The sequence below is a fragment of the Rhipicephalus microplus genome, chromosome 5, assembly GCF_043290135.1.
Source record: "Rhipicephalus microplus isolate Deutch F79 chromosome 5, USDA_Rmic, whole genome shotgun sequence".
Taxonomy (NCBI): domain Eukaryota; kingdom Metazoa; phylum Arthropoda; class Arachnida; order Ixodida; family Ixodidae; genus Rhipicephalus; species Rhipicephalus microplus.
In genome coordinates, this window is record NC_134704.1 from 42,409,863 (window position 1) to 42,422,536 (window position 12,674).

The window sequence follows — 12,674 nt, forward strand, 5'->3', positions numbered from 1 at the left end:
GTCTACTACTTTTGCATTGCTCACCTTCTTCTATTTACACAGGTTCTTGTCTTTTTGTTTGAGTATTTTTTCGGGTATTCATTAGTCCATCGTACAGACAGACCGCACCAGTGACTGCCAAAGAGCCGCAGCTGCTTCGCGTAACGACATGTCACCCGGCATTGCCTGTGCTTGATGTCAAAGTATAGCGATAAGAACACTGAGTAAAACACAACAAAAAGCAAAAAAAAAGGGTAAGTGTCCTTACGATAGGCCCATGCTTGTAACCGTAAGGTCCAGACTAGTACACGTGTACGCTCCCTTGTGCCAATGCAGTTAATACTCTCCAAGTCGCTTCTGGCAATGGATGCTCCCGTATCTACAGGGCGTCGCCGTAGCTTCATCTTGTACTGTGCCCTGTGTGTCACGATATTTTCATCTTGCGTTCATGCACATAACCATGCGCATTCACACAGCAAGCTGCCGAAGGCGGTTCAGTTTCGAGAAAAATGGGACGCTACCCGACTAATCCGGGACGCAGAGTGAGTTTTTTTTTTCCGATTTTTTTAGTTGGTGATTATGTTGCGCCTACACAGGTCTTCTTTTTTGAAGGAGTTTATAATAAAGGACAACGTAAAAGGAAGATAAGGTATACAAGTATCTTCAATTTTTTATTCTAGCCAAGAGGCGTAGGCAGAATTTTTTTCTTGGATGGGGGGGGGGGGGGGGGAGGATGCTGCTACCATGATCTAAAGTGGGGGCTGAGCAGGCAGATGTGCTCGAGTGTCACTTCATGTTTTGTATGTCACGGAAGAAAAAAAATTGGGGTGGAGGAGGGGGCAGGGGTCCATCATGGGCCTAGTGCGTTACTCTCAGGCTACGCCACCGGTTCATCCACAGAGATGTTCAGCCACCATGGGAATCATCATCATCATCATCATCGGCATCATCGGCATCATCGGCATCATCATCGTCATCATCATCATCAGCCTGGCTACGTCCACTGCAGGACAAAGGCCTCTCCCATGTTCCGTCAGTCAACTCGGTCCTGTGCTTGCTGCTGCCAATTTATACCCGCAAACTCCTTAATCTCATCTGCCCACCTAACCTTCTGTCTCCCTATAACTCGCTTGCCTTCTCTGGGAATCGAGTTAGTTACCCTTAATGACCAGCGGTTATCCGGTCTACGCGCTACATGCCCGTAGAGTAACTATGGGAATGATGGGTATCAAATCGAATCAAATCAAACTTCATCTCATCTCAGCAAGAAGGTGGAGCAAGGAGATGGATAGTACATATATTTACCAAATCGTCATGATCGCGACCTCATACGAAGTTGTGTCTTTTAGGGCTGTGCTTTGACTTTGGTTTCGGACTAAAAGAATTCATCTTTGTGAACTTCGTGAGCTGATCTGAGTCGGTGCGACTAAAAAGGTCGAGATGGTGAACTGGAGCGGCTGAACGTGTGCTGAACTTCCTATTGCGAACAAAGCGGCTGCAGTCCACACGAAGGCCAATTGAGTCGAAAGAACAAAGCTTAGACCAACCTATTACTGCTCGTCTTTCCCATGCAGGCTGTAGCGCCATGCGTTGCGATTCCCATATACAATAGAGCCATATTTCCATCTAGTGTATTAGTGCGAAACTCGGTGGACTGACCGACGTATCACTTGAGAATCTTCAGAAGTACAATAAAACCTAGACAAAACGAACATTGTACGACCAACAATTCAGTTCAGCGTATCGAAACTTCAATAAAAAACCGTAGTCCCCAACGGCTTTTCTTTCTTTGCGCAGAAAGTGCTGCAGAAGAAGGTTTCAAAAACACCACATTAAAAACTGATTTTAAGCACGTGCAAAGAAAAATTCCTGGACTAGCCTGTCGCGATTCACGGCTCAATGCTTTGCCAGTGAAGTTCATTTTACATCGATCCGACATCAAGTGCCAGCCCTGAAGAAATAAAAGTCCAACGCACTGTACGCGTGGTATATAGATTACGTTTACTGTACGTAAATATGAAACCGAAAGCTTATCTTGTGTTTTCCTACAACCTGGTGGAATAATTGCTGCCATATCTCGGAGTGCGAATAGCTATATATATCCGAAATTCAACCTTCACGTTACTATATGCCATCTACCATGATTCTCATGTTTACGTGATTCGCACATAGTTTAGTGCGAGTTTATTCCAGTTATATATACATATCTAAGTACATGGCTGAAGATAAGATAAAAAAAAATTACCCCTGTTTCCTGTGGAACTAACGAGGGCTAGGACTCATACGTTTAGGCACAGGGACTGCTTTATGTATCGGAAAACGTATTTCTTTTCAATTAAGATTAAAGTCTTCGTAAATGTATTTGCTGCCTTTGAGTATGAAATGGCACCATTCTCTTTCTACCATACCCTGTAAAAGTATGTATGTTGTAATCGACGATGTCCATAAAATAGCATAAAGCGGAAGTGCCTCTGAAGCATGGGTACAGCTCCTTGACTTTCTTTTTGCCTCTTTGTTTTGCAGGCTTACATAAAACATGAAAAGGTAGGCTACATTAGAGCCGGTACCGAACATAATAATATTGATATAAAATGGACACAGATTGCTCGCGTAAACCTGACTCAAAGTCGAACTGGTGGGCACCTATAGGTCGTCCTGACTTGGCTAGGCGATTACCTTCGCACCAACCTCATTCCCACCCATCATTATACTGTATTGTACTGTACAGTGCTGTGCTGTACTGTTCTGTACTGTACATGGCGGTGCTTGCTTTCTCTCTTGTCTGTCTTTTACTCTATCTCTATATGCTCGTCAGCGAACCTTGACCATAAAGATCTGCTGTAAAGAAAAGAAAATACCTTTTATAGCAATTATGTGCCACAAAAACTAGGCATATCCCACTACTGACAACGCGGGTCAACTAAAAATTAACAAGGGAACACATGGGTAGTGAACACTGATGAGGGACCCTGCTTTTTTTAACCACGGGGATTCTACGCGTTGTGGTTCATAAGGGTGATAACTAAAGAACAAGATAAATATAAAATCACAAGTACTACGTATACTATAGCCTTACGGTTTCTGGCGCATAAAAAATTACCTCTAACGGCCGAGTATGCGGTACACGTATGGTGATCGCACAGATTGCGCCGCATTGTGTCCGAGCAAGCAGCTGTCACTCTCTTATACATGAAATGACTACGAGATTTTCGTACTCTGTAACTGTTGTAAATGAGTGCCTCGGCAGCGAAGTGCTGATGTTAATCACTACTCGTAATTCGATCGTATTTTAGTTGAACAGATCAATCGCGGTGAGTAAACTCTAATTACCTCGTTGCTTAGCCACATCAAGGAGGATTTGGCCAATCTTGTGGACATCAGGGATGCCGGAGAGATGACGGAAGAACAGGTCACCTTTTATTTTTTTCGGTAAGTTGCTCTTCGGATCAAATGTCCGTCATCTAGAAGTCACCGCCGTTGTTGGTCAGGCAACTCTATCACTAAGGAAAGTTAGTCTGAATCAACGAAAGGGGAAATTAAGAGTTCTCTCTCTCTCTTTTTTTTTTTGAGACACAAAACATTGAGGTTACCGAAGGTATGGGAAGGTTGTTTGTTGTCTTTTAGCTGGGTTGCAGTAATTATAATACAATTCTTCAGAAAGTGAAGTCGACAAAAAGAAAACTGGCCGAAGGAAGGGACAAAACCCACGACCTTAGGACAACTCCTCCCATGCTCTGCCAACTGCATCTACAACGGAGGTCATCCCCACGTCCACTTCTATCGGATGTTTTCTGTGCATGCTTACCGCACTATCCAAAGGTTGCTGGTGCGGTTCTCGCAGGTGGCAAGTTGTCATTTAGTCTACTTTAATTACGCCACATTTACTTCATAGTTAAAAGGATGCCGTTTAAAGAACACAAATTACGTTCCCTATACCTTCACAAGCCGCGTGGTCCGCTGGTTTTGATTGACCTTATACTGAACGCATGATTAGAATACCAATTTTGAGATGCGTACACTTTATGCAGTAGTAGTTCGCCTCAATGGTACATTGGTTATGGTGCTCGGCTGCTGACTCAAAGGTCGCGGATTCGGTCCTGACTCTCGCATTTCGATAGAGCCGAAATGCTAGAGACTCGTGTACCGTGTTTAGAGAAATTTATTCTCACGGACTGGCTAACCTCCCTGTCCTTCATCATTTATTCCTCCTTATTCTCACGGACAGTGAACATCATTACAATCGAACAGAACATCGTGACAGGACACAACATCCACAGACACACCAAAAGTTGTTACAAGAAGATATGTTTACATATGTACACGGAACACAACATACACAGATACACAAGAATCGTTACAAAAAGGTATGTTTACATATGCACAATACATGGTAAACGAAGAACACATAAATGAAATGTAAAGATCTATATGTCAGATATTTACATAGTATTTGCAAGGTGTTTGTGTGAGTACTAATCAAAGATTAACCTACCAATACCAGGCAGGCCTGAAAACAAGCCTTACACGTCGCTCGCAGACGAACACAAAAGGGCAGCACCAGTGTAGATGGAATTCCTCTTCACCCAGAAAGAAGAGTTCCTCCGACAAAGCAGATAGTATTTCTTTTGTACAGTCGCTCCAATATGGGGAAGAGAGCACGGCGGCGACGACCTGCTGCAACAGCCTCACAACGGTTACGCCAAAGACAGTAGGCACCAGCAACAATGAGAAGGCAGGCAAAGCGGCCTCGAGAACAACGTCCAGAAGAAACAAAGCGGTTTACTCCGAGGCCACGAAATCCTGCATGCACAGCCCTTCAGAAAACACGAGCAACGACGCATTGTCTTGAAACATGCTGATTTGTTTCCCGTAGGGAGCAGTTCGGACACGGAGTATGATGTGAGTGTCCGTTAAGGAGAACGAACGTTAAGGAAGGTCGATATTTCCGGTGCCCTCCTCTACGGCGTGGCTTGTAACAATTTCTCGTCTTTAGCCCATAAATTCCAAGGTATTGTTATCAGTAGTAGTATACAGGAGGAGGCAAGAAGTTCAGGACAGGGTAACCATGGTCAACCACGGCAATCTTTTTTTTTAATCAAAAGCTTCATTTGAAAAAAAAAAAAAACATTGTCAGTCTTCAGAAATCCACGTAATATGCTAGCCACGGAAACTATTGCTGCTGACGACACCGATCAGCGAATAAGCACATGAAACCGAGGGAATAATTTGATTGCCTCCACTTTTGAAATTTTCGCTCCAGGTTTACATGTCTTCTGGTTGATACGTCGATAGCAAATTTTGCGTGTGATCTGACAGCCTTTAAACAATGGTTTCTTTATCTTTCCAGAATGCATGATTTCGACGACAATAGCATGCTGGATGGCATTGAGCTCACGTCTGCTATGCAGCATTCGATGGAGCACTTCCTCGATTCATCTCAGCTGGGGCCGCAAAGCTTTGACAACCTGATTAGTGAGTACTTGGTCTGTGCTTCTTTCTGTTTTGGTCAATTAAAGGTTGCACTGTGAAAGACAGCATCTGTAAGGTGGTACAATCCTGGTCAAAAGTTCCCAGGCCACACTTCAATAGAAATACATGAGATAGTAGTCTAAAAACTTTTGACCCCCCTCCATCCACCTGTACATATTTCGATCCTGTTTTTCACTTACGTTTAGGGGATATTCACGAAATAAACTTAATCATGTGTCTTCGATGCCCATTTCTAACAAGGCCAAAGAGCAAGCTCTTGCAGCAAAAAAAAAAAAAAACGAGCCCGTTCAATTCAGTAAAAGCTGTCGAAGCAGCACAGCGAAGTGCTCCCGTGCCTACTTGCCTTCACCGCTTGCGTAACCATAAAACTTAGTCATCATCAAAATTTTAGGCCACATTAAATAACGTTGATATGTTTGCTCTCACGAGTTTCCTGTCAGGGGGAAACCAGCCAAAGACGATGCTTAAATAACACCCCAATAAAGATGTTTATATTCTGTCCCCGGGTGTGTCGAACAGAGAGGACTCGCGTCATGCCTCGTCTGTACCACGCCTCTCCTCCTCAAATAAAGGAAAAAAAAAAACCACGCCTCTCCTCCTCGCGCCAAGCACGGTCTCGCGTTCGTTAAGGCCTGGCCACATGTGCGCGTTGCAGCCCGTCAGCGTTTGGCTTTCTGACGCGGCGCCGCGTCCTCTACCTACGTGGTGGGAGAGGGAAGTGCAGCTTCACTTAGCCTCGCACCCTCTCTCTCTCAGCACAGGAAGAGGGCGTCGCATCATGCCAAAACTTCATGCGATGACACGCTGCAAGGCGCACGTGTAGCCGGGCCTTTACCGCCTCTACGGAGCGCCTCTCCTCCTATACTATATATGGACACGGTGGCATCGCCGTGACAATGACGCCTGACGTACCGCTGTTCATGCAGGTCCTTTGCGCGTGCCTACGCTTCATAACCGGAGGCGCCGCGGAATCTTTTCAAACTGGAAGCGACGAGCTTCGCTACGATGCCGGCCTGCCGCCATCCTTCTGTGTGGGCGGTGATCCCTTCCGGCTTCATGAGGGTGTCTGCAATCAGCAGCTTGGTCACATCGACGATCATTTCGGACAGCCACCCGGGAGCACGATGACGTCAACACGCATGCCCACAAGGGTCCGCCTGTTTGCTTTAAATCTGGGACCATCGCCTACCTGCTTCAGTGGACACGGTGGCATCGCCGTGACAATGACGCCTGACGTACCGCTGTTCATGCAGGTTGGTGACCGGAAGGATAGCTTCCGTAGCGATTCCATAGCTCTTATAGTGCTGCCGTGTCCACAAGTTTTGGCTGACTGTGTATGTGACTGTTTTTCTATTGTGGGTCTGTTGTTGAGTCTTTCTGGCGATGTCGAGCTGAATCCGGGGCCTATAACGGACGCCGTATGCAAAGAAATGCTCCAGAATCAAAAAGAAATTTTGTCTAAACTAACAGCGGTTCAAGAAAAGCAAAATTCGTTTGAAACTAGAATTCTAGACATGCAAAATCGGCTTCTTGTTATTGAGACTAAGGTGCAAAGCTTAGATGAGACTCGCAGCAGGCTCGCAACTCTTGAAACAATTGTGGCTGAATGTCGTGACAAATCATCTAGTCTGCTTGATCAGGTGGACGATTTGGAAAATCGTTCGAGAAGAAACAACCTTATCATAAGGGGAGTAGCAGAAGATGAGAATGAAAAAGAAGAAACTCTACTAAAAAAAGTAAACGAAGAAATCTTTAGCTCTACCCTAAAGGTAAACATAACGTCTATTGAGAGAATTCATAGGATAGGAAAAAAAAATTCTGGCAAAACTCGCCCCGTCATCCTTAGGCTGGCAGACTATAGGGATAAAATGAAAGTCTTGCAGAGGTGCTCAAGACTGAAGGATACGGGTTACAGTATCAGCGAGGACTTCTCGAAAAGAGTACAGGGAATAAGAAAAAAACTTTGGGACTCTGCTATCGAAGAAAGAAAGGCAGGAAAGAAGGTAAAACTTGTTTTTGATAAGCTGAAGGTAAACAATACTCTTTACTGCTGGAATGAAGCGCGTGCCGAAAGAAGCAAGCTTGGAAATGATGATGCAACACGTGATAAGTGACAGGCACAGGGACAGAAAGATAATTTTAAAATAATCAATTTAAATGCCCGAAGTGTATCAAATAAATCACATATGCTTGAAGCCTTGGTTATCGATCACGAACCTGATATTATTTTAATTACGGAAACATGGTTGCACGAAATTATACCTGATACTGAAATCGCTCCACCCGGTTACTCAATGGTTCGGAGGGATCGTGATGGAAGAGGGGGTGGAGTTGCTTTCTTAGTCAAGAAAGGCGTTAATTATAGTTCCCTGGACGCAGCAGATGGTATTGAGGCCGTATGGATTAAAACAAAACTAAATAATCGCACCGTGTTTATAGGTGGGGTCTACAGACCTCCAAATTCCCCTGTTGAGTACATTTTGCAACTAAGAAGATTCATGGACAGCCACTTTAGAGAAAAAGACAATATCATCTTACTAGGTGATTTCAATCTTCCGGCTATTGATTGGCATTCGCATGTGGCCGTCGACTCACATGATGCTTCTTGTGACTTATTTCTCGACTTAATATTCTCTTTCAATTTACATCAGGTTGTAAATGAGTTCACTAGAGTATGTGCAACACGGTCCTCTGTACTTGATTTAATTTTATTATCCAACGCTTTGACTTCATATGTGAATGATTGCCTTGTTGAAGAGGGTTTATCAGACCACAAGATGATTATACTGTCCATGAGCATGTCGTCGTGCACCTCACAGCAGAAATCGGGCATCACTTATCCGAACTTTCAAGCTGCCGATGATGTTAGTGTTTTGGATTTTCTTGAAAGGTCGTTTTGTAACTTCACTGCTATTTATGAATCAAATGGTAGCTCTAACTGCTTGTGGGAATATTTTCATAATATAACAATGGAATGCATTAGGCGGTTTATTCCTAAAAGCTTTAAAAAGTGTAAAAGAAATAACCCTTGGATCACGAGAGATATAATTCATGTCAAACGGAGGATTAAAAGGAAGAGAAAAGCTTGTTCTCGTGATCCAAGTGCCCAGAACAAGACTGCACTTCATAACATGAGGCTTGATCTAAATCGTCTTGTCAAAGAATCTAAGGAAAGATTTTTTAATGTAACATTGAAAAAATTTCTGTACGAAGCACCTAGCAAATTCTGGAGGTATGTAAACCCGTCCGAGAAACAGAATACACCGGTCGATGGAAAAATTGCCCTTGAACGCGCGGAAAATTTCAATTCTTTTTTTTCTTCTGTTTTCACCGAAGATGATGGTACCCTTCCGTCCCTTTCTGACGCTTCCAATCGCCCTCCGGTATGCGACCCGTTAATCAACGAAGAAGGAGTATTAAACCTTCTTCTACACATTGACATTAAGAAATCCGCTGGTCCAGACGGCATTCCGAACGAGTTTCTATATAGATATGCTCAATGGGTCGCAAAGTATCTTACTATAATCTTTCAAACTTCAATTAATCAAGCCTCATTTCCTGTAGCCTGGAAAGAAGCTAAAATAATACCAGTTCACAAAAGTGGGAACACTTCAGAAGTGGGTAACTACAGGCCTATCTCTCTTACGAGTACCTGCTCCAAACTGCTTGAGCATATACTGTGTAAGCATCTCTCTAATTATTTAGACACTCACAATTTATTATCACCTGTGCAACACGGCTTTCGAAGGGGATTATCTACAGTAACGCAGCTTGTTGTTACAGTTCACGATTTTGCGCAGGCAATTAATCGACGGGAACAGATTGATCTAATATTCTTAGATTTCGCCAAAGCCTTCGATAAGGTCTCGCATCCCAAACTCTTACTAAAAGTAAATGAAATATTCAGAAACTCAAATATTACTCAGTGGTTCATTTCTTACCTCCATTCTCGTACACAGTACGTAGAAATAAATAAAATTAAATCGAAGTCCAGACCCGTTATATCCGGTGTGCCTCAAGGCAGTGTTCTGGGGCCTCTTTTATTTCTTATTTTTATAAATGACCTGCCCTCAGATTTGTCTGTTCCCGTGAGATTGTTTGCAGATGACTGCGTTATATATAACAAGATCACATCCCTGAGAGACCAGGTAGACCTGAACAACAACTTAAACAAAATTTTACTATGGTGTAATGAATGGCAGATGGTTCTAAACCCCGTAAAATCAGTTTGCATGAGCATAACAAGAAAAAAGGTACCTCTCAAATATAATTACAATATTGGTTCCCACGACCTAAAAAGGGTAACAGAATATAAATATTTAGGGCTAATATTCACTCCAGATTTGAGGTGGAATACTCACGTAGACGTCACCTGTAGAAAGGCAAACAAAACTCTATGGGGTCTGAGGCGAAGGTTACATGACGCAACACCCGAAGTAAAAAGTCTTGCGTACAAAATGCTAGTACGCCCAATAATTGAATATTGTAAAATAGTATGGGACCCTCATACCACCACTAACCTACATAAACTGGAGAAAGTTCAAAGAATGGCTGCCAGGTTTATATTCAATAAATATCAACGCATGCACTCTGCTTCCGATCTTTGCAACCGTGCAAACCTACAAGCCTTAGAACTTAGAACTAAGTATGACCGTTTGAAATTCCTATTCCTCATTATTCGTAGTCAGGTTAAAATCAACTCATTAGATTTCTTTGAAATTTCTCCAGATCCGCGCTCTAGACACAAACACACTTTATATATACAGCCACCAGCCACCCGAAACGACGCATTTAAATACAGCTTCTTTCCGAGGGCAATTAAAGAATGGAATGAACTACCAAACAAAGTCGCGATGTCTTCCTCTATCACGGCGTTTTCTGCAGCTTTAGAATCGCTTATTTTCTCCGAAATAGATGCGTCATAATTCACGATGTCAATGTATATTGCCTCTCGCTTTGTTAATTGTTGTTTTCTATGCGCAGAATGCAAGTGTACATGCCTGTGTTTAACTTTGTCTTTTCGTGTAAATACCTGTGTTCGCTGTATGTCTCTATTTTGTAACGTATTTCATGACCATTTCTTTCATTTGTTTTCCACTCCTGTAAAAACCCCAGCTGGGGTTGACAGTATTAATAAACAAACAAACAAACAAACAAATACTTCACCTCATCAGCTCATTCCTTTCGCTCAGATCGTTAACGACAACGGCGGAAAGTTGAATGGGAGCAACTTGGATGCTAATCATGAAAATGAAGTCGAATATTTATTGGCCGCTTTTGCAAGGTATGCCGCAATATCCATGCGAACCAGCTCAGTTTTCGTACAAACACGCTACCAGAACCAGAATCAATTCATACTTGTTCAGTTTTCTATTCTAAGAAGAAAGTATTATACAATTTGGGGGATGTAAATAATAAATATTCATACCGCATACACCCGGCTTTCACTCCTTCGTCGCTTGCGTAACAGTAAAGCTCTGTTCTTGTCATCCCTTCCGGACCAAATCAAATAACGTCAATAATTTCAAGCTTTCACACGTTGTGTTTTGTTTATTGTTTAAAAATTTGCTTGTTTACGAAACAATACTGTTTTTATTATTTATATAGGTGAATGAATTGTCATCCCTTTTCTTGTTTTCTCAGTGATTGTCGACGGGCTCTTGACATTCGACACAAACAACGATGGCTTTCTCTCCTATCCGGAGATGAGAGCAGGCAGCAAGTAGAATCTCATGAAAAAGTACTGTGAGTGTACCGTCAGTACAGACAAAGTGATACTCCACACGTTTCCTTATACTGCCCACCTATAGTGAGAAATAAACGCTTACGTATCTTTAAAGCACGGCGCCCAGTTTCTCGATTTGGACAAACGTTATTTTTCATGCAAACTGATCAGTGCTTTGCTGCCGCCCACTTATACCTTCACATACAGGGCCGTTTATCTTTCATCGAAAAAAAAAAGTTTCACTCTATACCATGCTGAGGACAAAGATATGAGAAGATGTCTACGAGATACCTCTTTCACTAACAGCAGTTTTAGTTCACAAATTACTTGCCACGGGTCAAGAAGTAATCTACGAGCAGTATCGCAAGCCGTCACGTGTTCTCCGACGCTTATTTGCCATCTTTGTTTGAGCATGCCACTGCAATCTTACAAGACTTGGAGTTAGCTGTCATCTGGAGGCTGTTGGTCGATGATTTGCGATGAACACGAAAAGTAGTGGATAGTGAGCAGACGGAGCATTCAGAAGCTTCTGAATGTGCCGTCTCTCTCTCTCTCTCTCTCTCTCTCTCTCTCTCGCCTTTTCTACATTCATGTAGAAAAGGCGAGAGAGAGAGAGAGAGAGAGAAGAAACGAGAGGACAATGAAAAATGATAGATTTAGAACTCGTGACAAGGACGAAAGGTACTCGAACACCTCGTTATGACATATCATGAAATATCCTGACATACCATCAAGCCCATCATGACATACTATTAAACAGCAGCATTACCATGACATACTAACTAGACCAAACCGCCACCCTTTTAAGGGACACGGAGAGCCAGGTATACTTCAAAAGCAAGAATCTCGTGTTCTGGCGTATGAAAGTTGGAAAAGAATAAAATATAAGGTACTATAGTATCATCATCAGGCAGATCAGCATACGTGGCAATAAGAGGGATACTTGACAACAATCTGTTTGTTGCACGAAGCCACGAGGAAATCTATACAAACTGCTCAAAAAGTAAAGACCTTAGTTGAGGAAAGAAGTAGCCACAGTTTGGGAGCCGAACCTATGACCAACGCCTATCTGGGGCGGTCGCTCTGGCAAGTGAGCTAACTAGGAATATAGCAATGTGCAGCACGAGGGCTAATTAGTCAACGACTCGAAGCGCATGGACACAGAATTTCGCAAAGTAGTTATGCAGTCTTTCGCAAAGGGGGGGGGGGGGGGGGGAGACGAAGGGTGGTTATTCAACAGTGCCACAGGTATGAGATGGCTGGCACGTCTTGCATGTGCCATTCCCCACCCTTGAGCTGGAATTTTTTTTTCTGCCGCGGGATATTGATAAAAAATGACACTCAACCATGCTTGTCTGTCCAGCCCGCACTTCAAATCAAGAAGGTTGCGCACCCCCGTTCATAATCTTTACGCTTCTTAGGGAGAATAGGAGGGGCATTAAAGTTTAAAAAATAGGAGGGGGGGGGGTAAGAACAATGG

At 43.1% G+C, this 12,674-nt stretch overlaps 1 protein-coding gene across 2 annotated transcripts; it reads left to right on the forward strand.

Annotated features, from left to right (window-relative positions):
* The first annotated feature begins 25 nt into the window (after nt 1-25).
* On the forward strand, nt 26-11,308 carry LOC119173458 (longistatin). 2 transcript variants are annotated; one of them, XM_037424272.2, is made up of 4 exons: nt 26-521; nt 3,322-3,408; nt 5,327-5,451; nt 11,113-11,308. In XM_037424272.2, the coding sequence occupies exons 1-4, from the start codon at nt 310-312 to the stop codon at nt 11,193-11,195; spliced, it is 507 nt and encodes a 168-aa protein (XP_037280169.2). In that variant the 5' UTR covers nt 26-309; the 3' UTR covers nt 11,196-11,308. The 2 variants fall into 2 exon arrangements, with proteins under 2 accessions (XP_037280169.2, XP_075751425.1); XM_075895310.1 differs by lacking the exon at nt 11,113-11,308 and adding an exon at nt 6,396-8,849.
* Nucleotides 11,309-12,674: the final 1,366 nt, after the last annotated feature.

Bases quoted from the DNA above. Each gene is read 5' to 3' on its own strand.
- LOC119173458 (XM_075895310.1), top strand. From the start codon at position 310: ATGCAGTTAATACTCTCCAAGTCGCTTCTGGCAATGGATGCTCCCGTA. The intron at 522-3,321 runs GTGAGTTTTTTT...CTCGTTGCTTAG, and splicing joins CGACTAATCCGGGACGCAGA to CCACATCAAGGAGGATTTGG. The intron at 5,452-6,395 runs GTGAGTACTTGG...CTGTTCATGCAG, and splicing joins AAGCTTTGACAACCTGATTA to GTCCTTTGCGCGTGCCTACG.